A 26567-nucleotide genomic window follows, 5' to 3' on the forward strand; every position below is an offset into this window, starting at 1 on the left:
TCACCTGCGCTGCCGGCTGTTCAAGACGCATGAATTGGGGTGATGCCCTGACAAGTGGCGGCTGCCCGGGTAAATACGCGGTGATGGAGTGCAGGCTGGGAATAGGAAAGGCTGTGGGGCAAGGGTGCCCGCAGGGAATGCCCTAGCTGGGCGAACTGCTGATGTCAGGAGTGGCCCACGGCTGATGTGCTGCTGCGTGTGCCAAGCAACGCCAAGCACGAGTGCCAAACCACATGTACGGGTGAAGGCGAAGCGCTATGGCAAAAGGATTGGTTGGGATGTTAGGGCACGGGGGTTAGGGGGCACAGCTCCGACTCGCATAACGTGATCGGGGCGCTGTTACGAGTCGGCGGAGGGGAAAGTCGGACGCACCTACCCGGAAGGCACGCCCGACTGTCGCGGCCTGACCGACTTTCGCTGTGATAGCCTGAGGGCTGTTGTCCATTTCCCATGGTTATGTAGTTCTTTGATATGAAGGGGTAAAGAGATTCCAGGGCTAGGCCTGCAGAAGTCGATTCGTCGGCCAGATGAGGTTGAGCGCCAGTGAGTATTGACTCCAGATTTAGTTAAGCTCACTTCGTCACTTCACATATCGATTTGCCCTGCATCCTCTCCAACCAACTTGGCAACAGATTAGCGCGCAGTGACAGAGGACTGTTAGAGCAGTTCGTCAGCAGCTGCAAAGGCGGGCGCTTAGCTGCTGCTGTGGCTAGCTATAACAGGTATATATTTAGGCCCCTTCGCTTTACATCGTGGGGTCTCTGTTGCTGGCCTGGCTGTTCCGCCCGTAGCCATGCCTCGCATAGTTACCTGTATGAGAGATGATAAGATAAAGCTGCTGTGATATACGTGCAATATTCCTACCTCGGTCTGATTGCGCGAGCTGTGCTCAGATGATGTTTCGCCACTCGGCTCGCTTCACGCTCGTAAACGCATGGCTCTTGTCGTGATTACATGTTTTCTACGCTAGCTCTAATGGTTACTGTGTCCGGGCCACAGGCACGACGTGGTCGCTGCTCAGCCGCTACTGAACGGTCGATTGGTTGCAGAGCGTATACGAAGCGGGTAACCTTGGCGCATGCCACGAATTAGGTTCAGAGCTAGTTCACTGAACTCGCGGCTGAATTCGGTTTTGTGGCTGAGCCGCGCCAGTCGCGGCGATGGGCACGGTAACTACGCGATGCCGCGAGCGCGGCGTCCCGAACCCTGACGACGACGCCGTCGCTGGAGGCCAGCAGGCTGCCTTTGGCGTCAGCCCCTGCTCGACATCTGGAAGGGATCGAACAAATAATCATAACGACGCAGCCAGGGCCCACACCTCGGAACTGCAGCAAGCACTCGGCGCCGGTAGTATCAGGGCAGCGCTCACCACGGATTCGCTCCCGTCGTGCCGTGGGCAGGCGGGCATGCCCACAGCTGACCGCGAGCACGCTAGCGGCGGGATCGCTGTTGGGGCCATGAGCTGCAACAACTACCGGAGATCTCACGTTGTGGCTCCTTGCCCTGCTGTGGGCGCCTCCACCTCCGCCTCATGCGGGAGCTCCGAATGCCCGCAGCGGCGACAGCAGCAGCAGGAGCAGCGGCAGCAGGGGCCGCGGTGCAAGCGGGTACGGGGTGCCGCTGCTGACGGCGGCAGTCGCAGCGGTTACAGCCATCAGGCACAGGCGAAACGTCCGCGGCGCATGGGCTGGGCGGCGCTGCTGACGCTGCTGGCGCTCTCCCTCATGTCCTGTCTAGGGCTGGCGGCAGGGCAACAGGCCTCGCCCTCGCCCTCGCCGGCACCGGCACCGACGGCTACAGCGCCCCGCCCTCCCTCGCCGGCGCCGGTCGCACCCCGGCCGCCGCTGCCGCGGCCACCCATTGGAGGCGCCAGCAATGCAACGGCCGTGCCGCGGCCGCCACCGCTGCTGGCGACGCCGCCACCCTCTCCTTTAACAGTAGCAACACCCGGGCCCGTACCGGCGCCTATGCCTGGAGACAGCACTGACAGCGCGGACGCGCCAACGGCAGCGCTGATAGGCGGCGGCAACCCGTCACCACGGCCGCCGCGGCCGCCGCCAAAGCCGCCGTCACCTCCTAAGAAGAAGAAGAAGAAGGTCAAAGTCAAGAAGCGGCCGCCGCCTCCTGGGCCGCCGCTCCCGCCGCTCCCGCCGCGGCCGCAGACGCCTCCGCCGCCGCCGCCAGCGCAGTCACCTATGTCGCCGTCGCCACCGCGGCCGCCACCGTCTCCGCCTCCACCGCGGCCGCCGCCGCCAGTGGTGACTCCTGCGTCGCGGCCTGCTGATAGTTCACCGCCGCTACCTCCACGGCCACCGCCGCCGCCGCCATCGCCTTCCCCACCGTCGCCATCGCCTCCCTCGCCCTCACCTCCCTCGCCCTCACCTCCCTCGCCTTCACCTCCCTCGCCCCGACCTCCCTCGCCCCGACCTCCCTCGCCCTCACCTCCCTCGCCTTCACCTCCCTCGCCCCGACCTCCCTCGCCCCGACCACCCTCGCCGCCGCCTCCCTCGCCCCCGCCTCCCTCGCCCCCGCCTCCCTCGCCCCCGCCTCCCTCGCCCCCGCCTCCTTCGCCCCCGCCTCCATCCCCCTCCCCGCCCACTCCCTCGCCTCCCCCGCCACCCAGCACGGTTTTGACTTCTCCCTCTCCGCCGCCCTCACCGCCGCCTCCTCGGCCTCCTTCGCCGCCGCCGCCGCGGCCGCCGCCGCCCCGCCCGCCGCTACCCGGCACCGGCGGCCCCAAGCCCTCTGGTGACGCCTTCCCGCCCACGCCGCCGGATGCCCCTCTGTTCCCGCCCCTGTCGCCCTCGCCGCCCGCCCTCATGCGGCCGCCGTCGCCGCCGCTGGCTGACCCCACAGTCATTGGCAGGTGGGTGGGTGGCTGAATCTCATATAAGAAAACACGCATGGGGTCGTGACTGAGAGAGTGCGTGTGTGTGTGTGTGTGTGTGTGTGTGAGGGGGTTGACTGGGTGGATGGGCGCATGGGCCGTGTGCTCGGCCAGGCTTGTGGCTGCGGCTGGCGTTCAGACCAGCCCGTTCCGACTGCCTACGAGCTCCCTTCTTTGGTTGGAGACGCAACACCTCCTGCCTGGCCCCCGGCCCGACCCACATGGACACCCCACCCGCCACAGGTATGAGCAGGTGGGTCGCGGCATGATCGTGGCGGTTCACATGGCGGCCATCCCCGGCACCGACAGGTACCTGTTCATGGAGAGGCCCAGGTGAGCTGCAGGGCGGGAGGGCGGGCGGGCGGGAGGGAGGGAGGGCGGGAGGGAGGGCGGGCGGGAGGGAGGGAGGGTAGGTTGCTCCAATCCCAAAGAAGCCAAGTGGGAGTGAAGGGGCGAGAGGGAGCCGGGGGAGGTGTGTGCGGGGAGGAGCCGTTCATGTGCGGAAGGGAGTGAGTAAATCACAGGCGTAAAGTGGGGGCGGGGTGAAGGGGCGGGAGTGAAGGGGCGGGAGTGAAGGGAACTTGGGAAGGCCGATGGATTGGCCACGACCGTTGCTGTACCACTGCGGAGCTTACGCAGCAGGGCACGCCGGAATGGGATTGGCTCTCACGGTATCTGACCTCATCTGACGTCGTCTGGCCTGACCCGACCTTCGCCCTGTCGCGCCGGGGCGCCACACTCGCAGCGGCTACCACCCTGACGGCTCTCACAACATTGCCGGCTTCTTCGACCTGGCCGCTCGCTCCTACACACACATCTACTCGCCGGATGGGCTGTTCTGCTGCGGACACACCATGCTGGACACAGGGGACGTCCTCATCGTGGGAGGGCACCAGGTGCGTGTGTGTGTGTGTGTGTGTGTGTGTGTGTGTGTGTGCGCGCGCGTGTGTGTGTAAATGTGTGTGTGTGTGTGTGTGTGTGTGTGTGTGTGAAACAAAACAAACGGAACAATTCAGCCATACATGCGCGCGCAGTTGCCCACAAGTGTGTGTGTGTGTGTGTGTGTGTAAATGTGTGTGCATGTGCCTGTGTGTATGTGTGTCTTTGTTGCGGGGTGGGGTGGAATGGGGTTGAACAGGAGGAGGGGGGGTGCATACTTGCAGGGTGCGGGACTGGCTCATTCGCTGTATCACAACACCACAAATCAGTGCAGCAAGTTCACGTCCCGTTTCTGCATTGTACTCATATGCCGGCGTTTCATTACACAGCGCTTCCCCACTGTACTCATCATGGGTTCCTGACACACTCGCACAGGCCAATGCCGGTTACCCAGACGGCATGAAGTCTGTGCGCACATTCAACAAGTCGTGCACCGACCTCAACCTGCGCAAGGTAATAGCTGGGCGAAAAGGAGAAAGATGGTTACATGTGATCCCAACTACATGACCCAGAACCCATAACCAGCCCACAGAGCGCGAAGGAGGTTTGGCCTCAATGTTTGAGGGGTTGTCTCTGCCATCTCACTCCCATTCCCCCTGTGTTGGAACCGGAATCCTGATTTGCCCTGGACCTTGCCTCCCCTCTCCCGACAGGTCAACGAGATGCGGTGGCGGCGCTGGTACCCCACACCCACGCTGCTGCCGAGCGGCAAGGTCATGATCATGGGAGGGACGCAGGTGCGGCGCCTGCGGCGTGCACCGGGCAGCAGCCAAGCGCCCGCGCATCCTGCACACAAAGAACTACTACCGTAGAGGGCTCGAGTGGCATTGCACGCCGCAGCGGCATGTCAGCACGTACATCGTTACGTGCATGCAAGCATCATGTCGGTGATCTGTGCTACACCTTAAACACACACAGACGCGCATCCGTATGCCGTCGCGTTGCTGCATCGCATACACAGTCTTTGTGCTCTTTATCAACAGACGCGCAAACGCACAGCACAACTAAGTAAAATCATTTTCCGTGACCTGGTTCCACAACACGCACAGGGCGTGGGCGCCGGCACCGCCAACAACCCCTTTTGGGAGCTGTACGACCCGCCCACAAACAACGTGACCCAGTTCGGAATGTACCCCTACTACCTGGACAAAAGCGAGCAGGTGGGAGCGGCATGTGTGCGAACAGTGGTGTTAGTTTGGCATATGGAGACGGGTTCTGGGAAGTTGAGGTTAGCCATCTGGTGGGGCTCCTGCATGTGACTAGGCTATATGCCGGCGAAGCGTACACGCGTGTCGGGGGGATGGATTCAAGCTGCGGGACTCTGCGCATGAAGCAACTGTCACTTGCCCATGATGCCTATTCGTACCGTATTGCTCCTACCTTTACCACCACCACTACCACTATCAATTCGCAGATCTACTACCCGTTCAACTACGTGCTGCCGAGCGGCTACATGTTCACCTTTTGCGGCCGGTCAGGCTACATTTTGGACTACACCACCAACAAATGGAGACAGGTGCGGACCGGGGTGATGGGAGGGGTTTGTGTGGAGGTTTTCTGTGCGTGGGCGTCGCGGGGGAACCGTGCGGGGGCGCCGTGGTTCGCAGGACCGTGGCTTTACGTGGGTCACCGCACACGGTAATCGCGCCATTCTCGCCCTCCTTCCACCGCGCACACGCCCCTGCAAACACAGGACGTGCCCCGCCTGCGCGGCTACGCCACCACCCAGTTCCCCTACACCGGCACCAGCGTAATGCTGGGCCTGTACCCGGAGAACGGATACGAGGTGCGGGGAAGTGGGAGGAGGGCGCCGTGGCACGTCCAGCAATCCCATGACTTGAGCGCCTGTTTCTGGTAGCACACAGCACGATACAGCCACACGCGTGCTCTTACGCGAAGTTGTGTCGCCTGCGCCGAGCACCATTACCCTGCCATGTGACGCAATGCTGCGGCCAGACACCTAGGCAGACTCTGGAAGCTACGACTCACAACCGTGCCGCTCAACCTGTCACAAACCGAGCCGCCCTCCGCAAATCAAAAACCCCCCACATCTGTTCTCTTGCATCTCTTTTTCATCGCATACCAAAAACCCTGCATTCTTTCTCTTGTATCGCTGTAGGTGGATGTGGTATTGTTCGGTGGTCAGAAGGAGGCGGCCAACAAGGACCTCAGCCTCATCGCCAACCGCGGCGTCAACCGAATCAAACTGACGTACGATGCGCCCAACCAAAACTACACTTTTACGGAGGGCTGGGCGTACGAGAACATGGTCATGGGCCGCGTCATGCCCGACTCGGTGCTGCTGCCCAACGGCAAGGTGGTCATCCTGAACGGCGCAAACGTGAGTGAAGCATCATTTGATGGAAATGTTTCATGTACAGTATTCACGAGGACGGGGGTGGCGTGGCACAGCAAGTATGCAGCGCACTGTTAATCTGTTATGCATGCGTTACCCGATCCCTCTTAAGTCTCAACTGCACCTAACAAACACCACCACGACCACCCTTGCACCACCATCCCGCTAACCCTCTTTCCTTCCGCCTCGTGTGCTTTTCCCCCTTCCCCGCGCACAGACCGGCCTGGCGGGCGACAGCGCCAGTGGCGGCGACTCGCGCGCCAACTACCCCGTTCTGTTCGCGGAGCTGTACGACCCAGACAAGCCGCTGGGCGACCGCATCAGGCGGCTAGCACCCACCAAGATCGCGCGCATGTACCACTCCACGGGTGAGCGCTGTGCACACGGCGGTGCGGCACACAGCAACAAAGGATGTTATTTGCTATCGGCGGCGCAGCGGAAGCTGTCCATTTATATGCCCTGGGAAATTGTTGGAAAAAAGTGAAAGGAGGCAGAGCGAGGGGAGGGGGGGTTGGGGCCCAAAGTGGTTGGGGCTGGGCGGCAACGCTCGCGCTGTCTGCCACTGCTCTGCTGCTAACACGGCGCGGACACGCTCGGCCCTCCTCGCACACATGCAGCCTGCCTGACCACCAACGGCACTATCATTGTGGCGGGGTGCGACCGCTGCTACCGCTTCACCGTCACGCCGGGTGTCGACTTCGAGCCGTCGCCCACCAGCAAGGTGTGTGCGTTGCGCACATGTAACTTGTTGAACACGTGCATATCCACATGTAACTTGTTGAACACGTGCATATCCACGGCTGGGCTGCAGCAGGTGGGGGACTGCTGAAGCCACATCTCTTCCGCCCGCCGCGTTCCCCACTACCGTATCCATGCCTTCCAGCACACTCCTGCAGCCGCCTCCCTGCCTTGCCTTGCTGCCATGCTCCGCTGCCTCACCCACCCCGCCCTGACCGGCCGCTCACAGGCCGAGTACCGGGTGGAGATCATGAGCCCGCCGTTCTTCTACTTCGACTCCCTCAAGCCCACCATCACCTCGCTGCAGTCCGACGTGGTGCCCTACGCGCAGCCCTTCACGCTCACCTACTCCTTCCCCACGCCCGGCCAGCGCCTCAGTCGCGTGGTCCTGGTGGCGCCCTGCTCCTGCACCCACTCCTTCAACACACACCAGCGCCTTATCGGGCTAGAGATCATGGGCAAGAGCGATGCCGACGGCGTGGTGATTGTGCGCGGCCCGCCCAACATCAATGTCGCGCCGCCGGGAATGTACATGATCTTTTTGCTCAACGGAGATGTGTACGGCGCAGCCAAGTGGGTGACGCTGGTTCGGCCCAACCCCGGGGAGCCAGGGTTCGTGGGCGTGGGCATTCCCTACCCGGATCCCGTGCCGGCGCAGCCCATCTAAGGAGATCCGTATTTGAAGCCCTTAGTTCCAATTCTCTAGAATGTTTTTTTAGCAGATGTGAAGGAAAAGAGCTTAGCAAGTTGTGGCGAGCATGCAACAAGCCTGAGGGGTAGGCAGGCCCTAGCAAGCGTATAGCCGTGTACATGGGAGGGTGGCCGGGAGCAGCGTGCGCCGTGACGGATGGTCAGTTTTTCTGGGTTGGCTTACTCATGCACCGCATTTATGCGCGAGCGTACTTGCGCGCTGGCTCATTTGCTCAAGAAGGTGTGCATATGTAGCGCACGTGGCGGACGACAACTGGGAGAACGATCCGATGGATACAACAGAGGGCGTTTTGACGTCATTGTTTGGTGAGCTAGAATGTTAGGGGATTTATGCTGGCGAGGGTGATTCTTATACACGCCTGTGTGTGGGTCTGACGCATGATTTGACCTAATCTGCAGTAGGCAGATGCAGCACATGCTGCTGGCGGCTCCTATTGGAGCATTGCGGTGACTGCGGATAACTTTGACCACTGTTAATGGCTGCAGGACATTGGCGCATAGCAGACCGCAGGTGCAGGCATTGTGGATAAGGGGAACCCCTCTTGTGTACGGTAGAGGGCGGCATTGGTATTGGCGGGCCGTCACGCGATCCTGCTTTCAAGGGCAGGGATGTTGTAAGTTGGTTAGCATTTGGGGCCTGGCTACCCGCGGGAGACGATGCTACTAGTGGAATGGTGCCTGTTGTAGTGTGGGCTGTTTGCCTAGGGAAGGGAGAATGGGGGAAGATCTTCAGTGGTCGGGCTTGGCTGTCGGGCGTAGCTTTGCACACTGGTAGTCTTATTCAAGGGTGCTGTCATGATCGGCGTCGTTGTTGATTGGCGGCGGGGGTGCGGACCTTATCCTCGACTCTTCTTCTCTGCCTTCGCACACTACCGTACGGTGCATGGTACTTTGTGTCCTTGTGACTACGGTATTGCGGCCCGTCGTCGTCTGTGAATGTGACTCTTCAAGAAGCGACAGGCATTGTGCGCGCTGAAAGCGCGTGTCAAGTGTGTCAGTGTGCATTCTGTGTGCCACACTGCCCATGGTCGCGGGTTTTGCGTCAAAGGGGGCGTCGTACATTCAGTTGCTTGTGGTTACCATGCAATATGCATCCGGAACGTGTGGCTTGCAGGAGGCTGCGATGGGTTGCACGAATGTACGTTAGTCCATTTTCACTTGTTAAACTGTCATGGACGCACGGTACGCCTCTGTCCTAACGTTAGGGGTACCTCTGTCCACGTGATCAGCGGCAGACACCAGTGCCGAACCCAGACGTGGGCAAGAATACGGTACAGTCAATACACATGGTACAGATGCTCCCCGAACTCAAACCAACCCCCCCATACACGTTTTACCAAGACGAGCCTCGCTCTCACCAAGGCCCACATCCGTTCTCCAGGATGGGGACTTGGAGAGTGGGCTTGGTGAAGCGCCAGGAAAGTGTGGATCTACCGCAACAACTGCTTCACCAGCCACATAACCACAACCGCGACCCGCACAACAAGCAGGCATTTCAGCCCCGCATCTTTGCTTCAACGAAATCGGCAATATAAACCAGCAGAGTCCCAGAAACTGCGCATCTATCACAAGAGTGTGGTTGCCATAATCGCACGTCGTACCGTATAGGCCAAGCACTCCGCTTGGCAGCTCTGCAAACATCTTTGCTTTTATTCCTACCACCCACCAAACTTAGGCCGTCAGCAGCAACAACCTACCACACACCCCAAGAAGGCCAGCAACACACCATGCATCCACACATACATCCACAGGAGTTACGACCCCGCCAAGTATCACGTGACCGTGCTGTGCCGAGGTGCACCTGCGTGTCTACCTGCCTGCCTGCATGTTCTTTATCCCGGCCGCGATGTTGCAGCAGCACCAATGAGTGTGTTGCGTGATACAAGAGGCCCATACGACAAGTGGTCCCCGTATTGGAACCTGTGGCTTCCCACTCAGACTGCATGCTTGAAATGAGCCTGCCCCTTACCCCCCGCGTCCCTACGCTTGTGTATTTCAGGCCACACCATCCGGCCTCGTGCCTCACGTGTGCCCCCGCCCCAAATCCCTAGCACCACGGCTTGTTGTAGACTTCATCACAAGAACGCCCGCCCGCCCATCGCAATGCCTATGTACCAAGTGCATACAAACATGTATGCGTACATTCCTTCGCGCCAAGTGCGTGCATGTATGTATGTGTGTGCATTTGCCATTGTCTTCATTCATTCCTCGCCCGCTGGCCATGCGGAATACCGAGATGCGTTGCCTCGCTCACAACATCGCTGCTGGAATGACCGCCAATCCTTCCAGGACATTCTTATGCCCCTGCCGTTCGCGCGAACGCACGCGCGCATTGCAGCCGCCACCAGGCAAAGCAACACTGCTTCTACGCATTGTACCATAATGCAATAATGCCCATATTGCGTTCTATCAACTGTCGCCAGCACCACATGTGCACATGCAGCGCCTTATGCTCCGTCCACAAAATTGTACGGCCCGATGTAAACGGGGCAACAAAAAACATAGCAGATGGGCGGCATGCCTGTGTGCTCCGCGTAGCCACACACCAACGTTTCAGGCGAATCACAGCATCACTTCTACCAGATACGTGACATCATCCTGAAGCGCCTGGACGCTCTACCCAAGCAACAGCAGCTCCACAAACACCCCCACAACCGCCACCCGCAGCCGCACCAGCACCAGCACCAGCGCCAGCGCCAGCGCCAGCATCAGCAGTCGTATCAGCCCTAGTACTAGCACCATCACCAGCTGCCACAGCCGCGGCTGCCGCGCCTCTACTTTTACTCGACGTCTGAGTCATCGGACGCTGACACGGAGCCATCCTCACCCACGACCACCACCACACGCGGCAGGCGGTGGCGCCAGCGCTGCGTGAAGTCTTTGAATGCAGGCGACGACCGCAGCGCAGCCCACCTGCGATAGGGGCGTCATCGAGGAGAGGACGGGTGTTGCGTCAGACAGGGCGGTCGACGTGGGGACACAGGGTTGGCGAGCAACGTGGGGACATCAACAGCAGGCCCTGATGAGAGACATCAGACTGATCCAGCAGGTACAAGGGTGCAGGGTGAGTACCCAAGCCAGCCTAAACATTGGGCCAGCGCATTGCGTGGGAGCCGCCGTATATGCCCGAGCGCAAAACCAACAGGCATGCAGCAAGAGCGAGAGTCTGTGCATTTGCTTTTGACCGCCGCACCCACCTTGGGCTGCCGCCCATAAACCGCTTCAAAACGGCCTTGCTTGGTACGCCCTCCGTCGGCACCCACTCCACGAGGGCCGGCCGCGCCGCAGGCGCAGGCGGCCACACACCGGCCGCCGCCGCCGCTGCCGCCGCCCCAGCCGCCCCAGCCGTAGCAGCCACGACGGCGTCGTGGGACACGGTCGCGCTGCCGCTCCATCGGACCAGGAACTCAAGGCGGGGCCCGGCCGCTGCGTCTCCGCTGGTGCCGGCTCCGCCGCCACCATTGGCGCCAGCGGGACCGGCGGCGGAGCTGCTGATGCGCACATCAAGAATGGCGCCCTCCCGGCCCGAGTGCAGCGGCGGAACGGGGCTTGGCGCGGCCACAGGGGCGGCGCCCAGGGAGGTGCCGGAGAGGCTTGCGCGCTTGATGCCCGGAGTGTGCTTTAGCACGGAGCGCAGGTGCGCGTTCGGGCTGTCGGCGGCCGCCGCGGCGCCGGCGGCGGGCGTGCCGCAGCCGCTGCCGCTGCCGCCGCTGAGCTGGCTGCCCGCACTGGCACGCACCGGCGACGCCGGGACGAGGGCACCAGAGGCACGCTTGGTCGCCAACCTGGAAATGAAGCAGCAACAGCGACAACGACAACCGCCGTGGGGCATTGTAAAGATGTTTGTCGCCTGACGCCTTCCAAATATCGCTCGCAACTAACGCCTCTGCCTGTGCTTCGCTAGTTTAGCTTGGTTTGGTTTAGTTTGGGCTGGTATTTACGCCCCCCCCCCCCCCCAAAACACACATAAGTCATGCACCCCACACAAGCCGCCAAAGGTCGACACAGCGCGTGGCGCGCGTACATAAGCTAGCAATCACCTCGCAGTGCGCTTACGAAAGCTCTAGCACTCACCTCTCAGTGCGCGGGAACATGCCCCACGTGATGTCGGCGAGCCGCGTCGCGACATCACGCCCGGTGCGGACCTTGTTGACACCGCCGCTTCCGCTGACGTTGCTGCTCCGCATCAGCGATGCGGCAGCGTTGACGCGGCTCGTGAAGCGACCGGCCGCGGCGGCGGCCGCGGCCGCGGCGGCGGCGCCACTGCCGCCACCGGTGATCGTGAGGCTGTGGCGGGCGGTGGCGGCGGCGGCGGGCGCGCCTGGCGGCGGCGGGTGGTGCGGCGGCAGCCCGTTCGGCTGTAGCTGTTGTTGTTGTTGAGGCAGTCCTGGGTCGCTTGCTGCAATGGGCCTGAAGGCACCTGTTTCACTGGCGCGGCGGTTGGACGCAGGGACGGCTGGCTTGGCGACTCCGGTGGCGGCGGCGCCGCCGGAGCCGCGGCCGGCGTCGTCGCTGGGCTTGCTGCCGCTGCCGCCGTCGGCGGTGGTGCCGGCACCGTTGAGGCTGAGGCGGGGCGGCAGCGCTGCCGCCAACGCCGCTGCTGCAAATGGGGATGCCGTCACTGATGGGCTGTAGCCACTGAAGGTGGCGAAGCGGCGGGTGCCGGCGGGTGCCTGCACCGCTGCGGCCGCCTCCGCCGCCGCGTCGGCGGCGATCTTGGTCTGCGGCTGCTGCTGGTGGTGGAAAAGGCGTTCCTCGACCTGCTGCTCCATCACCGCCGCCGCGGCGGCGGCGGCGGCTTGCGCGGCCGCCGCCGGCGTCTTGGGGCGGCGCGAGCGCGGCGGGGTCGGGGGCCGCGGCAGCACGGTCGGCGAGGGCGTGTCGAGCTCTTCATTGTCCGACATGACGTCCAGCGTGCCGTACACAGGAGAGCCCATTAGCCGGTCGGCGTGCAGCAGAGGCAGCAGCGGTGACGGCGTCGCCGATGGCGGCGTCCCAGCCGCCAGCACCAGCCGCATCGGCGGGGCCGCTAGCGCGGCGGCTGCCGCTGCAGCCGCCGCCTGCGGCGGCGGACTGAGCCGCAGCACCTGCGCCGCCGGCGCCTCAGACGCCGGCGCCTCAGCCGACGTGACGGTGGGCGTGTTGCACGAAGAGGATACCAAGCTGCCTGTCCTGGACACGCGGTGGGTGTTGGCGGCGGCGGTGGTGGTCGTGGTGGTGGTGGTGGCGTCAAGCGATATACGCTCTGCGGCCAGCACCGCCATCGGCGGCGGCAGCGTTGCCGCGGCCATAAGGGCGGCAGGGCCGCTGCCGGCAGCGCCGGCTGCGGTGGCGGCGGCGGCCGCGACAACCGCCGCCGCCGCGCTCTTGCGAGGCGAGACGGCCATGCCCGGCGGTGATGCTGCCGCAACAATCTCCGCCGCCAGCCGCGCCTCCCTAACGCTGCTGGAGGTAGGGAGCAGCACGTGCAGGACCGCCGGCGCCGAGGCGGGGCCGGGCGGGTCGCTCGTCGCCACCGCCCGATGGGCACGCACGTGCGCAGCAGCGGCCGCCGACGCTGCCATGGCGCCCGCCGGCGACACCGTGAGCGACGTGAGCGGCGTGACGAAGGAGCTCACAGCGTCGGTCACCACGGCCGGCGCTGCTTGCGGCTGCTGTGAAGGCTGCGGCCTCACTATCTGGGCGCGCCCTTCGTCGAGGTACCCCACGCCTGGGTAGCTGCCGCGCGCCACCAGCTGCGAATCACCGTCGGCGTCGCTGCCGCCGCCGCCACCGCCGCCGCCGCCGCCGAGCAGCCACGCCTTGCGCTTGGCAGTGCTGGTACGGCAGTCGGCCAGCTGCGGCGGCGGCGGCTCCGCCGAGCCGCTGCACGGGTTGGAGTACACCTGCCTCGCCAGCGTGTCGGAAAGCGAGGCCGTGCGTGCCGCCGCCGACGCCGCGGCGGCGGCGGGCGTGGCGGCGCCGCCGAGGCCGCCTCCAAACATGGCAATGAGGGCCGTGTCTGACGCCGTGCCCGCCACGCCGTCTCCGCCGACCGGAGGGCGGCTTCCGGCGCCGGCCGTGGATTCGTGTGTCATGGCACCGCCGAAGCCGTTGTAGCCATGGCTGGTCGCCGTGTTCATGTCGGCGCGTTCCTCGTCGAAGTCGGAGGGGCACACAGAGTTCAGGCCGCTGCCGCCACCAGCGCCGCCTGTGAGCGTGTGCATGAGGCGCTGCTTAATGGAGGCACCTGAGCCGCGGCGCGCAAGCAGAGCGCGCCCGGTGAGGACCATCGGCGCACGGCCGCGCGTGTGGTGCAGTGGCGCCGCTGCCGACTCTGCATCACTCCCGCCGCCACCGCCGCTGCCCCCACGGGCAGCGAAGGGAGGTAACGCGGCGCCGCCGCCGCCGCCATTGCTTAGACGCGCGGCGGGAGTGCCTCCGGTGTCAATGCGAGCGGCAGGGCTGCTGGTGTTGCTCATAAGCGCGGCGGGGCTGGTGGAGGCGGTGGCAGCCGCGGGCGATGTGGCGACGGACTGAGGCGCTGTCGGCGCCGCCACAGCCAGAGCCGCCGCCAGCGACGCAGCAGCACCGGAACCGTCGAGCTTAATTAGGCTTGGTCCAGCGCTGGCGGCGGCGAATATGGCGGGGTCTGTGTTGTACGGCAGGGGGGATGCGCGGGCACTGATGTCCGTAATGATGCCGCAAGCCGTTGACGGTCGGGAGCCCGAGTCCTGAACCTGGAAAATTTATAGTGCACATGGAAGAAGTTTGCAAAATTGCGATAAGCGCAGTTAGATGGACCCATATGGGCGTGGTGCCGAGCGGCGGCGTGCTAGAGCAAAAGCAGCGGCACTCGTGCGCCAGGTACAACACGGGTGCATGGCATGCAAGGCCGTACCGTGCTGGCGCCTGGAGTGTCAAGATCGACATCGGCTCCTCCCAGCTCCCTCTCCTTCTCCTGCTGCCCCTGCTGCTCCTGCTGCTCCTTCGCCAGGTCCTGGTCCTGCCGCTCCGCCCGGCGCTTCTCCAGCTGCTCGGCCAGCACGCGGGCGCGCGTGCGGCGGCGGCGGCAACGGCGGATGATGAAGACGGCCGCGACCACGCCCGCCACTGCCACCGCCACAAGCACGCCGACAACAACCGGCAGGATCGCGCCGCCGCCGCCGCCGCCGCTGCCAGAGGACGGCGAAACGCCAGCGCCCGAGGCAGCGACGGCTCCGCTCATGCCGGGCGGCGGTGCACCGGGGGCGCCAGGGTCGTTGCCACCGCCAGTGTCCTGAGCGGGACAGCGGGGGTTGCATTCATGATTGTTTAAGGAGTGAACGGGGGGACACACGGGCGGCGCGTCAGGCCGAAGTCAAACTTACACTTCCAAAGTCCCCGCGCGCACTCGTCTACAGCGACCGCCCCTTGTTCGCTTGTCGGTATACTCCGAAAGTCCGCCAATCGCCTTGACTAAATCGAGCACCTTCCGCACCACATACACGATGTACCACAACCGACACCCTTCCGCAGCGCTACTCGCATGTCCATACTCACTAGAGTGGAGGCACCAAGGCTGCCGGGCGACAGCACGGAGCACGTGTCGCCGGCCGCGACGCCGGGCACGCTGCTACCACTGGCGCCGCTGCTGCAGGCGGCAGCGTAGGTCTCAGCCCCCAGGGCACTCAGCGGTACCTTGTAGGTGGCACGCACCTGCGGGGGCATGGCGGGGTGGTGGGAAGCAGTGACGACACACACAGCAGCGGAGACACAGCACAGCCTCGTGCGACAGGCAGTGAGAGACATGCCGGACACCAACCATGCGCGGTCGGACAACGCCTGTGCAACCGCGACCCCGGACAGTGCAGTTGGGCGGTGCCAGGGTGCTTCACGGCATTGCCTCCACAGCCTCAACACCGCGACAAGCGTGAGCGTGCGCGTCACGGCACCGTGGCGACGCATGCACGCGCACGACGCACCTGTGTGGTGACGTTCACATCTGTGACGGCCGCCGGCACGCACATCAGCACCTGCTGCGCGTCCGCCGCCGTCAACAACGCGCCCTCCGCCTGCCAGTCCTGCAGCATGCTGTACACGCCCCTCTGCAGGTCGCCGCCGCCGCCACTGCTACTGCGACTGCTACTGCTGTTGGCAGTCGCCGTGGCAGTAGCCATGGTTGTCGTGTTGGTGGTGGGTGTGGTTGAGTTGGGCGGGTCGGCGGGCACGAGCAGCGTCAGGGCGACGGAGGTGGTGGAGCCAGGCGAGGCCTGCGCCGCGCCGCACACCGCCGCCGGGTCCGTCATGGCCGCAGCCTGATGCAGCGCGCGAGCACTACGCCGGACGCTGGTGCTGCCACTGCCACTGCTACTGCCACTGCTACTGCTACTGCTGCCTCCCGTGTTGCGACTGCCGCCGCTCTTGGGCCTGCACGCGGCCTTGGTGGAGGGGCCGCCGCCACCGCCCGACTTGAGCTTTTCCTTGGCGCGCTTGGTGAACTCGCTCTGGAGGCCGCCCAGCACCACCGCATCACACGGCGCCGCCGCGCCCGTCGCCGCGCCCGCCGCGCTCAGCGGCACGAGCTCCACAGGTGCCGTCACCTGCCACCCCAGAACCTCCGTCACCGCCTCCGCGCCGGGCAGCGCCGCCGCCGCCGCCACCGTCATGTCGGCAACGGGCCCCGCCGCCAGTTCCTGACCGCTCACAGACACGGAGCGCGTTAGTGACAGCACACCCGCGGGGTTGGCGTCGGCGAGCAGCGCGAGTGGGATGCCCAGCAGCGCGGAGAGCGCGGCGGTGCTGAGGCCGGAAACGGAGGAGGCGGAGCCGGGAGAGGGCGAGGGTGTCCCAGCGGTGGGCTGCTGCTGCTCGCCGGCGCCGGTGCCGAAGCTAGGTGATGGCGGTGCGGAGGCGGAGGACTTGTAAGAAGTGCGCGGTGACGGGGTGCCCGTGGCCGCCCCGCCGCCAGCAGACCCGCCTGCCGGAGTCCCAGGGGGCGGTACGGGCGGCGGAGCGGCCGTGGTGCCCCAGGCGCCGGAGCCGCCGATGCTAGCTGGCCGTGCCCCGCCTGCAGCTGCGCCACTAGTTGTGCTGTTGCTGCTGCTACTGCTGCTGCCAGTTGCCGCAGGGACAGATGGGGCGCCTGCCCCTGCCCCTGCTGCCCCGGTGCCGGCGGGGGCTGAGGGTGGCGGCGTTGCAGGCATGCCTGCTCCTGTCGGGCCCTGGGTGCTAACAGCGGTGCTGTCCCCGCTGACTGACGATGACCCCGGTGGGGCTGCTGCAATGAAACTGTTGGTGGTTGTGCCGTCGGTGCCGCCAGTGCCGCCGGCGCCGCCGCCACTACTGCCGGCGGAGGCGGAAGGATTGTTGGCCGAAGGCGCGGGAGTCGCAGCGGTGTCGGGTGTGGTGAGTGTTCCCAGAGTACTGCTACTGCTGCTGCTGCTCGTGCTGGGGTTGGCGGGTCTGCAGGGTTGGGTACTACCAGTTGCCGCGCACGAGGTCCCGCTAACACCAGGCGCGGTCGCAGCCCTCGCCAGCGGCAGCAGCAGTGGGCCGCTGCATTGCAGCACCAGCACCAGAGCGGCCGCCAGCAGGAACAGGTACCTCAGGCGCAGCGCCTGTGGCGCCGACCTTCGGCGGGACCTATGCTGTCGGGCGGGACCAGTTCGAGCAGGGTTCGCCTCGCCGGGGCAGCAGCGCCGCGCGGATCCGCCCGGGAACCTGCGTACCCCCATACGGGTGAGCTGCGCCTACTGCTGGCGGGTAGAAGCTGCTCTGCAGCACGGACGCCAGCAGGCTAATGCCTGTCGCGGCATCGGCGCTCACTGTCAGCAGAACCAGTCACAAGTATTAGGAAGCGATATTATATGCTATGAAGATCATTGACTGGGCCCCGAAAGCCAGCTGAATAAATGCGGTGACGCGCCTTGGCTTGCACTTGCGAACACCACGACGCTCCAACTAGTTGCTAATGCAAACATTTGCAAACGCATCAGTAGTATGCATCATTGTGCGGGTTACAAGTTCATGCTGGTAGATTGGTCCAAACCGCTAACGAGCCAGGAAGCTCATGGATTAGTCTCTCTACAAAAGGCTTGGCTAAAGAAAACAGTTATAAATGCTATGGGGAGGGGCTCCCAAAGCTCGCTTGCGATGATTGATACACACAAGCTCACCCTCACGCCTGAACTGCGCTTTCATTACTGCGCTACAGAAATGTTGTTGCAATGCTACCGCAGACATGCCGCCACGCTGTAAGGCAGCGCATAGGCGAACGGAACTGGGGAGATAAAAAGGTTCCTTTAAAGGCCATGCGTATTGTAGCTTCTACAGTATAACATTATGCCTGTGTGCACGGAAAAAGCGACAGAGAGCAGGAGCCTGACTCGTGTAGTTTCGGTGTTTTCAAGACAGCTTGGGCAACTAGAAAGCTTCTCGTCTTAGAAGTAATGCTTACCCGCCCGCATGGCTAGCACACAACAAGCAGGTAACACGTGCGCTCTTGGGCTGTCTTCACGGGTCTTAGGGGTCGTGTCGTGCCGCGCCAGGCTGGCCTGGCGCGTACCCAGCGGGGCCCCTGTATTCACCCCTGTCTTCGAAGGGATGGGCCTGTGCTGCACAAGCAAGCGCCACCAGTCTTGTTGATTAGAGCTGGCGCTGCTCGTGGGTGCAGCTATCCATGCAGCCTGCAGTGCCTTGTTGTGGGACGACGCGTGGCTTGTCGGCCTCATCTGGTTTCGACTGTATGGAGAGCCCCTTCAACGCGCGAGCTTCACCTACGCTTGTGCCGCGCTAGAATGTTGCTCATGTGTGTGTCAAGGGGCCGGATCATTCCAGCGGGGCTGCGCTGAGGCCAGGGGTTTCGCTGTGCTCCGTGGATGTTGCACCGAGCGAGATGTTACCAATTTTGCATATCACCCCCGCTACTATGCTTACCGTACCTGGAGTGCTGGACCACGGGCACCGTCCATCAGAAGTCCACTCAAGTTGGAGCGTGTGTCTCGGTACCCATCCCGCAGATGTGCGCGAGGTGTTCGCCGTGAACATCTCCCTCCCATACCTCCGGCGGACAGTTTACAGGCCACACCAGCGAGGGGCACAAGCGATGAAGATGTTTGATACACAGGGGCTGGCGTCTCATGAGCGCGCCACGCCAAGCCAACGTCTTAGGCCAGTCGGGTTCATGCCATGGGAAACGACTTTTCCCCAAACATTCCGTTACCGTTCTGCTCACTCTATACATCAATTTCTACAGCATTTTCATATCCAACTTCAAGATACACCAGGGCCCAGGCACACCGCCACTAACGAGTCTGTCCAACTTCCAGTTGTTGCGAACTGCTCACCACGAGACAACTACTCATGCATCGTACTACGTATAGCGTTCTTAAGTGCTAGGCAATTGATTACCGACAATGAAGCGGGCGCCCACGTACTTGCATGTGGATGGAATGCCGCTCACAGTACAGAACCGCCTGCAGGCCTTCGTAGTGTTCGCTCTGCTCAGCTTAAGCTTGGCATCAGCACAGACCGCCTGCTCGGGTGGCTATGCAAACTGCTCCGGTGGGGCGTCTCAGACAGTTTGGGCATCCACAGCCGACGTGTGGGGCGTAGCAACCCGCTCAGCTGACTTTTCAGGACTGCTGGGCGCACCTACCTACACAGGCAAGGCGCTGATACACAGTTGCGCGGAAAGATATGTGACTGGAATGGCACGTCGCGTCACCGTCTGCTGCTGCCCTCGCTCGGCACCACGCAACTGGCGTTGCTTGCTTGCTTGGTTCTACTCGCCCCAGCCACGCTTACTTGCTTTCGCGTCCCCCCTTCTGCTGGTTCCAGGCCGGTGCAATTCCCCGAGCTCTGTCCTTCCATCCAGTCTGTGGAGCCTGCGCCAGGACACAGGCCTCACCCGCAGTGCGTGGCTCATTCTGAACTTCACGAGCGCACTCGTAGCAACGGAGGTGGGTGCGTCCAAGCATGCCTGATGCCTGCGGACGGAGCGAGCACAGGGGGAAATACTATCGCCCGCACGCGCCATGGGAGGCCGTGCGGTGTTGCCCACACACGCCAGCGCCCGCGTGTTGGACACGAGTCAGTTAATGTGTGAATGTTGCTGTCAAGCCGCCAGCAGCGCCTGTTTGCTTCCGCCCCGGTACCCTTGCACTTTACACTTGGCCGCACGCATGTGTGCAGGTGGCGGTTAGCGTGGCGGGCTCAAGCGCCAACGGCCAGCCGGCCTGGATCTACCTCCGCAACGGCAATAGCGGATCATCCCTGTGCGCCGCCGACGCCATCCCGCAGGGCTGCAGCGCCGCCGCCAGCAACGGCACCTATTGGTACAGGTGCGACCTGTCGGCCGTGTCGCCGCCACGTGCCGTACAGGCGCTGGCGTTACTCGTGGATCCGGATTTGGTCATTGATGCCGTACGGCTGATGGGCTATCCACCCCTGGTATCGTCGGCGCGACCACCGCCGCCTGGCAACAGCAGCACTTACGGCGGGACGACGCCCTTCGGCTTGAGCGGTAGCAGCACCAGCAGCATCCCGCCCGGCGCGCCCATGGTGGGCAACCTCTGGCCGCCGCCCCCGACGCCGTCACCCCCGCTGCCACCATCCCCGCCGCCGCCGACACCGTCGCCGGCGCGGGCGCCACCTCCCGGCATGGTGCGGCCGCCGCCGCCGCCAGTTGCTCAGCCACCGCCACCACCTGCACAAGCTACACAAGCAGTGTCAGCACCGGCTCCATCACCGCCCAGCCCTCCACGATCCGCAGCAGCAGGACCCGCCATCTTCCCTCCACCACCGCTGCCTCCATCTCCACTGCCAAGCCCCGACGGCACCGCCACGGCCTCGTCACCTCCACTGTCGCCCAGCGGCAAGGCCTCTCCGGGAAACAAGCCCATGAAACTGCCCCCGCCTCCGCAACAAGCCGGCTCAAACAGCAATTACAGCAATGATACTGGCAACGGCAACGGCGGCGGCAATAATGGCAATGGCAATGCCAATGGCAACGGCAATGGCAACGGCAACGGCAGCGGCGGCGGCAACAATGGCAATGGCAATGGCAATGGCAATGGCAATGGCAATGGCAATGGCAATGGCAATGGCAATGGCAATGGCAATGGCAATGGCAATGGCAATGGCAATGGCAATGGCAATGGCAATGGCAATGGCAATGGCAATGGCAATGGCAATGGCAATGGCAATGGCAATGGCAATGGCAATGGCAATGGCAACGGCGGCGGCAACAATGGCAATGGCAATGGCAACGGCGGCAACAATGGCAATGGCACCGACACCGGCACCGGCACCGGCACCGGCACCGGCACCGGCACCGGCACCGGCACCGGCACCGGCACCGGCACCGGCACCGGCAATGGCAATGGCAATGGCAACGGCAGTGGTATCACAGGTCAGGTGCCGGCACCCAGCCTACCGCAGGAGCTTCTGGCGCCGTCGGCCACACAGGCCACCGCAATCCTGCAGCTCAAGCGGGACGTCAAGGTTCCCGCCAGCTCCGTTGCGGCCGCCCTTTCCTCAGTGTTGCGACGGGCTTCGACAGCTGCTGATGGCAGTAGCAGCAACAGCACTGCAGCTAGCGGTGGCGGTGGCGGCAGCAACACAACCGGCGGGGGTACGGCGACTGACCTGGCAGACGCCCTGAAAGCGCTCTTCCCCGGCTCTACTAACGTGGAGGCTGTAGCAGTTGACTTGGCCGTGGAGGGGCTTGAGCTCTTGCTGGCGGCGGGCGATGGCGGCAGTAGCATCAACAACGACACGTGCTCGCAGCCTGCGCAGCATCAGGCGCTGCTGCGGATGGCGCAGGACTTTCTGAGGCTTTCGGGGCTTGGTGCTTCCGGAGCAACCTGCGCATTTGCGTGCGACAGCGGCAGTAGCAACAGTAGCAACAGTGGCAGTAGGCGGCGGCGGGGGGTTCTGGCCGCAGCAGGTGCGGGTGACGGCAGCACCACATGCCTGACAGCTGCTGCTGGCGGCGGCGCCAGCAGTGCAAGCCTGGACGTTACGGTACCTGAAGGTGGCGGCAGTAGCAGTGGCAGCGGCGGCAGTAGCAGCCTCGCGGGTATGCTGGACGGCTCCCTGCAAACACAGGCTATTGCAGGCCTGCAGCAGCTGGCGGCTGATTACGCCTCCAGCCTGTGCGTGCCTGCTGCTACACCCGACGCCGTCACTGCTACAGCCGCCTTCAAGGCCACGTACCAGGTGGCCCTGAATGACCTCGGTGTCCAGACCTACGCCTCGGCCGGCGGCAGTAGCAGCCTGTGTGCGACTTTGTCGGGCAGCAGCGCGGATGGCAGTAGCAGCACAACGGACTGCCAGCTCACGCCGCCACCCACTACCGGTGGTGTGACCACAGCCTCCGCCGGCAGCAGTAGCACGCCGACAGCAGCTGCAGCAGCAAGCAACAGCCATCGCGGCAGCAGCAAGGGCTTTGCCAAGATCATCATTGCGGGGACGGTGTCGGTGGGCGTGGTGGTGGTGGCGGCGCTGGCGGTGATGGGGGTGGTGACACGGCGGCGGCGCATACTGCTCGAGCAAGATCAGCTGCAGGTGCGTGCGTGTGCAAGTGCAAAGGTGCTGTTCGTATACGCATGCTGTGTGTTGCATGGAGGCCTTCCTTGCTTTGGCCCAACTGCCCTTTGCACGGCGATAAATCATAGTTCAGTTCCCTTTCACTTTGCATCCATTTTGCAATGCCCCCCCCCCCTCTGCATGACGATGACGATGGGTGCGCTCGATCGCAGGCTCTGCGCATGCGCTCCTACGTCCACGTCTACGACGGCCTCCCGGCCCGCCTGCAGCGCGCGGCAGAGGGCGCGCCCCTGGACCGGGCCCTGGCTCGAAGCCGCAAGCAGCTGCGCCGCAGCGCCTCTGCCGGCGACAGCAGCAGCAGCGTGCGCCGCTCCGTCCTCGAGCAAGAGACGGCGGCGGCGGGCGGGCCAGCTGGAAAGGCTGTCACCACCCGCAGCACTGGGTGGGGCGCAAGCGCCACGGCGGCTGCACGCAACTATGGCAAGGCGATGACGGAGGGCGGCGACAGCAACATGGCAACAAGCGATGACAGCGCTACAGCCTTCACCGGCGGCAGTAGCTCAAGCTGGACCAGTAGCCTGGGGCTGGCACCGTCCCCAACACCACGCATCCCAGCGAACCGTGCCGCCCACGTCGTCACTGCTACGGCCGCCGCTACAGCCACCGCTGAGGACTATGCGAGCACGCCGAGCCTTCCATCGCCCATGCTTTCGTCGCCCCGTCGCCCGGCCTCCATCGGCAGCGGTGTCGCGGCTGCTACTGCCGCGGCTGGGGCTGCCGCTGCCCTGGCCGGCGCCGCCGCCGCTGCTACTGCAGCCAGTGACCCGGGCGATCTCGTCACATGCGCTAGCGGCAATGCGAGGGCCACCAGCGGAGGCGCAAACCCGGCCAGTCGCCAGCAGCAACAGCAGCAGCGGCGGCGGCACCAGCAGCAGCAGTCCGCCGCGCGGCGGCACAGTGCCCTCGATAATGCGCTTGCTGCGGCGATGGCCGCACACTCCACCCTTCGGGCGTCACAGCAGCATTACTCACCAGCGGCATCGCAGCGGCAGTTGGTGCTGCCGATACGGCGAAGCCGTCGCAACTTAATGGGTCGCGGCGGCGGCATTGGGAGCGACAGCGGGAGCGGCAGTGACGCAGAGCGCGGCAGCGCGGGAATGCTGCTCGTGGGGTGCAGGAGCCGCGGTGACTGGGAAGACCGGGACCGTGGTAGCAGGAGCAGCGGCGGCGGCAGCAACAGCAGCAGGCTGCAACCGCTGCCGGCGCTAGACAGCATCCACCAGCAACAACAGCAGGGGCCGCCGCAGGTGACCCGGGTGGTGGTGCGGCCGCGCCTGGCGGCCCAGCACGGCGATTGCCAGAAGGCCCTGCTGATGTCGCCACCGCCGCCTAGCTCATCAGCTGGGGGAGCTGCGCCTCCGGTTGCTCGCCATGGCGGAGGCAGCGAGGGGACATCTGGCATCACTCCCAGGCATGCCCGTGGCAGCGCAGATAATGATCACAGGTTGAGCAGCGACGACGGCGAAGACGAGCATGACGCGTTCGGCAGCTGGGTTGAGGGCGGCGCCCGTGCTGCGGGCGGCCGCGCCCGTGGCGGCGCGGACGGCTCTGCGGCGTCGGCCTCAGCAGTGGCGGCCGCCAAGGCGTCGCCGCCTGCGGCAGCAGCAGCAGCGCGGCCACGCACCGCCGTGCTGTCGCAGCGCTGCAAGCCCATCCGGCCCCGCTCCGGCGCGCGCCGTGTGCGTGCAGCGGCGGCGTGTGGTGGTGGTGGTGGTGGTGGCGCAGGTGGTGGCGCAGGCGCCATCAGCCCGCCGTCGGCAGCTCGGCAACAGGCCATCCGCCCTACTACTGCACTGGGGCCTCCGGCTCTGCGGGCAGCGGCAGTGCCTTCGGCTGCTGCTGCAACTTCGGCGGCCGGTGGTAGTGGCGCTACAGCTGCTGCAGCCAGTACACTGAGAGGTGGCGGCGGCAGCCTGCTTGCCCGCGCCGTTGCCACAGCCGGCTGGGCCTCCGCCTCCTATCCTGCGGCCTCTGCCCCCACGACCAGCTGCACCACCTCCGCCAATGGCCTGCTGCTGCCACAGAAGCGGTCGTGGCCGCGTCTTGCAGCGCCTCCAGTTGCAGCAGTGGCGCCCTCTGCCGCCGTGACGCCCTCTGCACCCTCAGCCGCAGCCGCCGCCACTCCAAGTGGTGCTGCTGCAAGCCTGCAAGCGGCCCCAACCTTCAACATCACCGGTGCTGTTACCAAGGACAGCAATGATGACATCCGTGTCTGGGACGTGACGAGTGATGATGAGGAGTTGCTGTTCACACCAGCAGGAATGGGGGCGGAGCCAGTCTCATCAGCTGTAGCTGCGGCGGTTCGTGCCACGCCACCACGACCCGTAGCCGTGGCCCCGCACTTCCGCAACGCTGCAACGGCGCAGGGTGCTTTTGCCTCTGCGGACGCCGCCGCTGCCGCCGTCGCCACCAGGCTGATGCTGCAGGCGCCGGCGCAACGCTCTTCTGCCCCTTCCGTCTTGTCCGGTGTGAGGCTGCGGCTGCCGCAGCGGGCCCGGAGCTCCCTCTGCCGGGTCCCGCAGCCGCTGGGGCAGCAGGAGGGAGTAGTAGTGGGTGAAGTTGGGCCGTCGCCGACGGCGACAGCGCTGGCATCGCCGCCACCCGCCCCGGCGCCGGCAGCGCTGCTGTTCACAGTCGAGTCCCTGACAGCAGCCGCCGGCTTGGGCCAGCAGCAGCAAGCGCCTGTCTTAGACGGAGCTGACAGCGGCGCCGCCGCTGGCAGCGGCAGCGTCATCAGCACGGGTGGCTTGCGCCCTGCGCTGAAGCGGCCTGGCGCACCGCCGGCGCTGCAGCCACCGGCGGTATCGGCACCGCTGGCATCACTTGTGCCGCTGCCGCTGCCGGGGGCACAGGGGCCACTGGCTGCGGGTGGCAGCGACGCAGCGGCCAGGGGCCAGCGGACCGCGGCCGGTGGCGCAGCTGCTTCGGTCCCGGGAGGGAAGGTGGACGCGGTGGGGCTGCGGGGGGCTGGAGGCAGCAGTGTGACGGTCGCGAGGCGGCGGCCGCGCCAAGGATCCTCCTCTTCTGCTACAGCCTGCAGGGCGCCCCACGCCAGCTGGCGGCGGCGCCGCAACAGCAGCAGTGCCTCTGCCGCCGCAATGGGATTCACGCTCGTGGTCTCGCGCGTGCGCATCGGCACTTGCGCCAGCATCGAGGGCCCCTGTCTCCAGTTCCGGACCAGCCGGCGCCCGCTGCAGCCGCCGCCGTCAGGTCCTGCACCTCAGGCCGACATGATCGCAGCGATGGCACCAGCAGCAGGCACACACAGCAGGCTGCCGGTCCGCTCCTTCGCCGCGAGCGTTCTGTCCCGCATCCTACCGGGCAGGGCCCGCCCCGCCCGTATTGCAGCGCCAGCCTCCGCCACCGCCACCGCCGCCACCGAGGCTACTAGAATGCGCGCGGCGGCCGCGGCAGGTGTGATGAAGCACGGCAATGACGAAGATGAGGCGGAGGCGGATGCCGGTGCACATTTCGATAATGCTGATGATGACCTACCCAGCCGGAGCCCCGCCTCCGCCGCTGCCGCGCCCCAGTGGGTGTCCCTGCACGAGCTGATGCCGCAGCCGGGCGCCACAGCCGCGCTGCGCGCCTTCCTCCGGGGCCCGGTGTGGCGCGCGTTCAAGCGCGGACAGTCGTACACCGCGTTTGCGGCGCAGTGGCGCGGCCGGCTGCCGCGGCTGCTGCACATCGTCACAGGCAGCAGCGACGCGGCGGCGGCCACGCGTGGTGGCGGTGGCGGCGGTGGCAGCGGGGCGTGATGTGATCAAGCGACTAATGCATGTATGGTGCACGGCATGAGCAGCACGCATGATAACCAATTAGGTTGCACGGTGTACAGCATGCGGCGCTAACGTTCCGTGATCTAATGATGGGGGATTAAGCCATTCCCAAGCGCAGAGCAGGGGGCATGCAATGACACACGAGGTTGGGAAAGGCATGCAGGGGCTGTGCTAACTTTCATAAGCAAGGAGGGCCACGTAAGCCTGAACTGATTGCATAGCTCTTGATTGCTAAAGACTCCATGCATCCTTGCCTCAGTGTGTCAATGGACTTAATGAACGCATGCATGGAGACGCGCTCTCGACTGTCATCTCAGCTTTCGACTCTCATCTCGACTGCTGCCAGCTGCTGCATGGGTTTGTGATCTGTCTGCGGCGCGCGCGGACATGGACGTGGACACTGGACAGTTACGCACGAACTCTGTTACCTGCATCGTGAGCCGAACGTGTTTGTAGCAACTGGATCTGTTTTGGTAAATATTGGCGTTAAGCGTACTCCGTACGTGCATCTATGTATCATAATAATGGGCGCGGAGGGGGCGTAGCCCATTTGCCCATGGGGCAGCGCATTGGGGCTGGTTGGGGA

At 64.5% G+C, this 26567-nt stretch overlaps 3 protein-coding genes across 4 annotated transcripts; 2 read left to right on the top strand and 1 right to left on the bottom strand.

The window, feature by feature from the left end:
• Window positions 1-452: 452 nt before the first annotated feature.
• Window positions 453-8809, top strand: CHLRE_17g732350v5 (uncharacterized protein). 2 transcript variants are annotated; one of them, XM_043072447.1, is made up of 14 exons: window positions 453-543; window positions 633-722; window positions 1000-2866; window positions 3131-3220; window positions 3633-3783; window positions 4202-4279; window positions 4480-4563; window positions 4876-4986; window positions 5241-5342; window positions 5520-5612; window positions 5946-6167; window positions 6400-6550; window positions 6800-6903; window positions 7150-8809. In XM_043072447.1, the coding sequence occupies exons 3-14, from the start codon at window positions 1161-1163 to the stop codon at window positions 7585-7587; spliced, it is 3330 nt and encodes a 1109-aa protein (XP_042914906.1). In that variant the 5' UTR covers window positions 453-543; window positions 633-722; window positions 1000-1160; the 3' UTR covers window positions 7588-8809. The 2 variants fall into 2 exon arrangements, with proteins under 2 accessions (XP_042914906.1, XP_042914907.1); XM_043072448.1 differs by lacking the exon at window positions 453-543 and having other exon boundaries at window positions 593-722.
• A 7-nt stretch (window positions 8810-8816) lies between these two features.
• Window positions 8817-17672, bottom strand: CHLRE_17g732400v5 (uncharacterized protein). Its single transcript, XM_043072449.1, has 6 exons — window positions 15575-17672; window positions 15153-15308; window positions 14512-14889; window positions 11706-14350; window positions 10829-11416; window positions 8817-10544 (listed from the first exon to the last, which is right to left on the bottom strand). Exons 1-6 carry the CDS (start codon window positions 17324-17326, stop codon window positions 10412-10414), a joined length of 5652 nt encoding a protein of 1883 aa, XP_042914908.1. The 5' UTR covers window positions 17327-17672; the 3' UTR covers window positions 8817-10411.
• A 1160-nt stretch (window positions 17673-18832) lies between these two features.
• CHLRE_17g732450v5 (uncharacterized protein) lies at window positions 18833-26484 on the top strand. Its single transcript, XM_043072450.1, has 4 exons — window positions 18833-19256; window positions 19431-19552; window positions 19785-22160; window positions 22355-26484. Exons 1-4 carry the CDS (start codon window positions 19043-19045, stop codon window positions 25958-25960), a joined length of 6318 nt encoding a protein of 2105 aa, XP_042914909.1. The 5' UTR covers window positions 18833-19042; the 3' UTR covers window positions 25961-26484.
• Window positions 26485-26567: the final 83 nt, after the last annotated feature.

Source organism: Chlamydomonas reinhardtii, chromosome 17, assembly GCF_000002595.2.
Source record: "Chlamydomonas reinhardtii strain CC-503 cw92 mt+ chromosome 17, whole genome shotgun sequence".
NCBI classification, from domain to species: domain Eukaryota; kingdom Viridiplantae; phylum Chlorophyta; class Chlorophyceae; order Chlamydomonadales; family Chlamydomonadaceae; genus Chlamydomonas; species Chlamydomonas reinhardtii.

Bases quoted from the DNA above. Each gene is read 5' to 3' on its own strand.
- CHLRE_17g732400v5 (XM_043072449.1), bottom strand. From the start codon at position 17,326: ATGGGGGTACGCAGGTTCCCGGGCGGATCCGCGCGGCGCTGCTGCCCC. The intron at 11,417-11,705 runs GTGAGTGCTAGA...CTTCATTTCCAG, and splicing joins ATGTTCCCGCGCACTGAGAG to GTTGGCGACCAAGCGTGCCT. The intron at 10,545-10,828 runs GTGGGTGCGGCG...CCCCTATCGCAG, and splicing joins TTTATGGGCGGCAGCCCAAG to GTGGGCTGCGCTGCGGTCGT.
- CHLRE_17g732450v5 (XM_043072450.1), top strand. From the start codon at position 19,043: ATGCCGCTCACAGTACAGAACCGCCTGCAGGCCTTCGTAGTGTTCGCT. The intron at 19,257-19,430 runs GCAAGGCGCTGA...TGCTGGTTCCAG, and splicing joins GGGCGCACCTACCTACACAG to GCCGGTGCAATTCCCCGAGC. The intron at 22,161-22,354 runs GTGCGTGCGTGT...GCTCGATCGCAG, and splicing joins TCGAGCAAGATCAGCTGCAG to GCTCTGCGCATGCGCTCCTA.
- CHLRE_17g732350v5 (XM_043072447.1), top strand. From the start codon at position 1,161: ATGGGCACGGTAACTACGCGATGCCGCGAGCGCGGCGTCCCGAACCCT. The intron at 4,280-4,479 runs GTAATAGCTGGG...CTCTCCCGACAG, and splicing joins CCGACCTCAACCTGCGCAAG to GTCAACGAGATGCGGTGGCG. The intron at 5,613-5,945 runs GTGCGGGGAAGT...GTATCGCTGTAG, and splicing joins ACCCGGAGAACGGATACGAG to GTGGATGTGGTATTGTTCGG.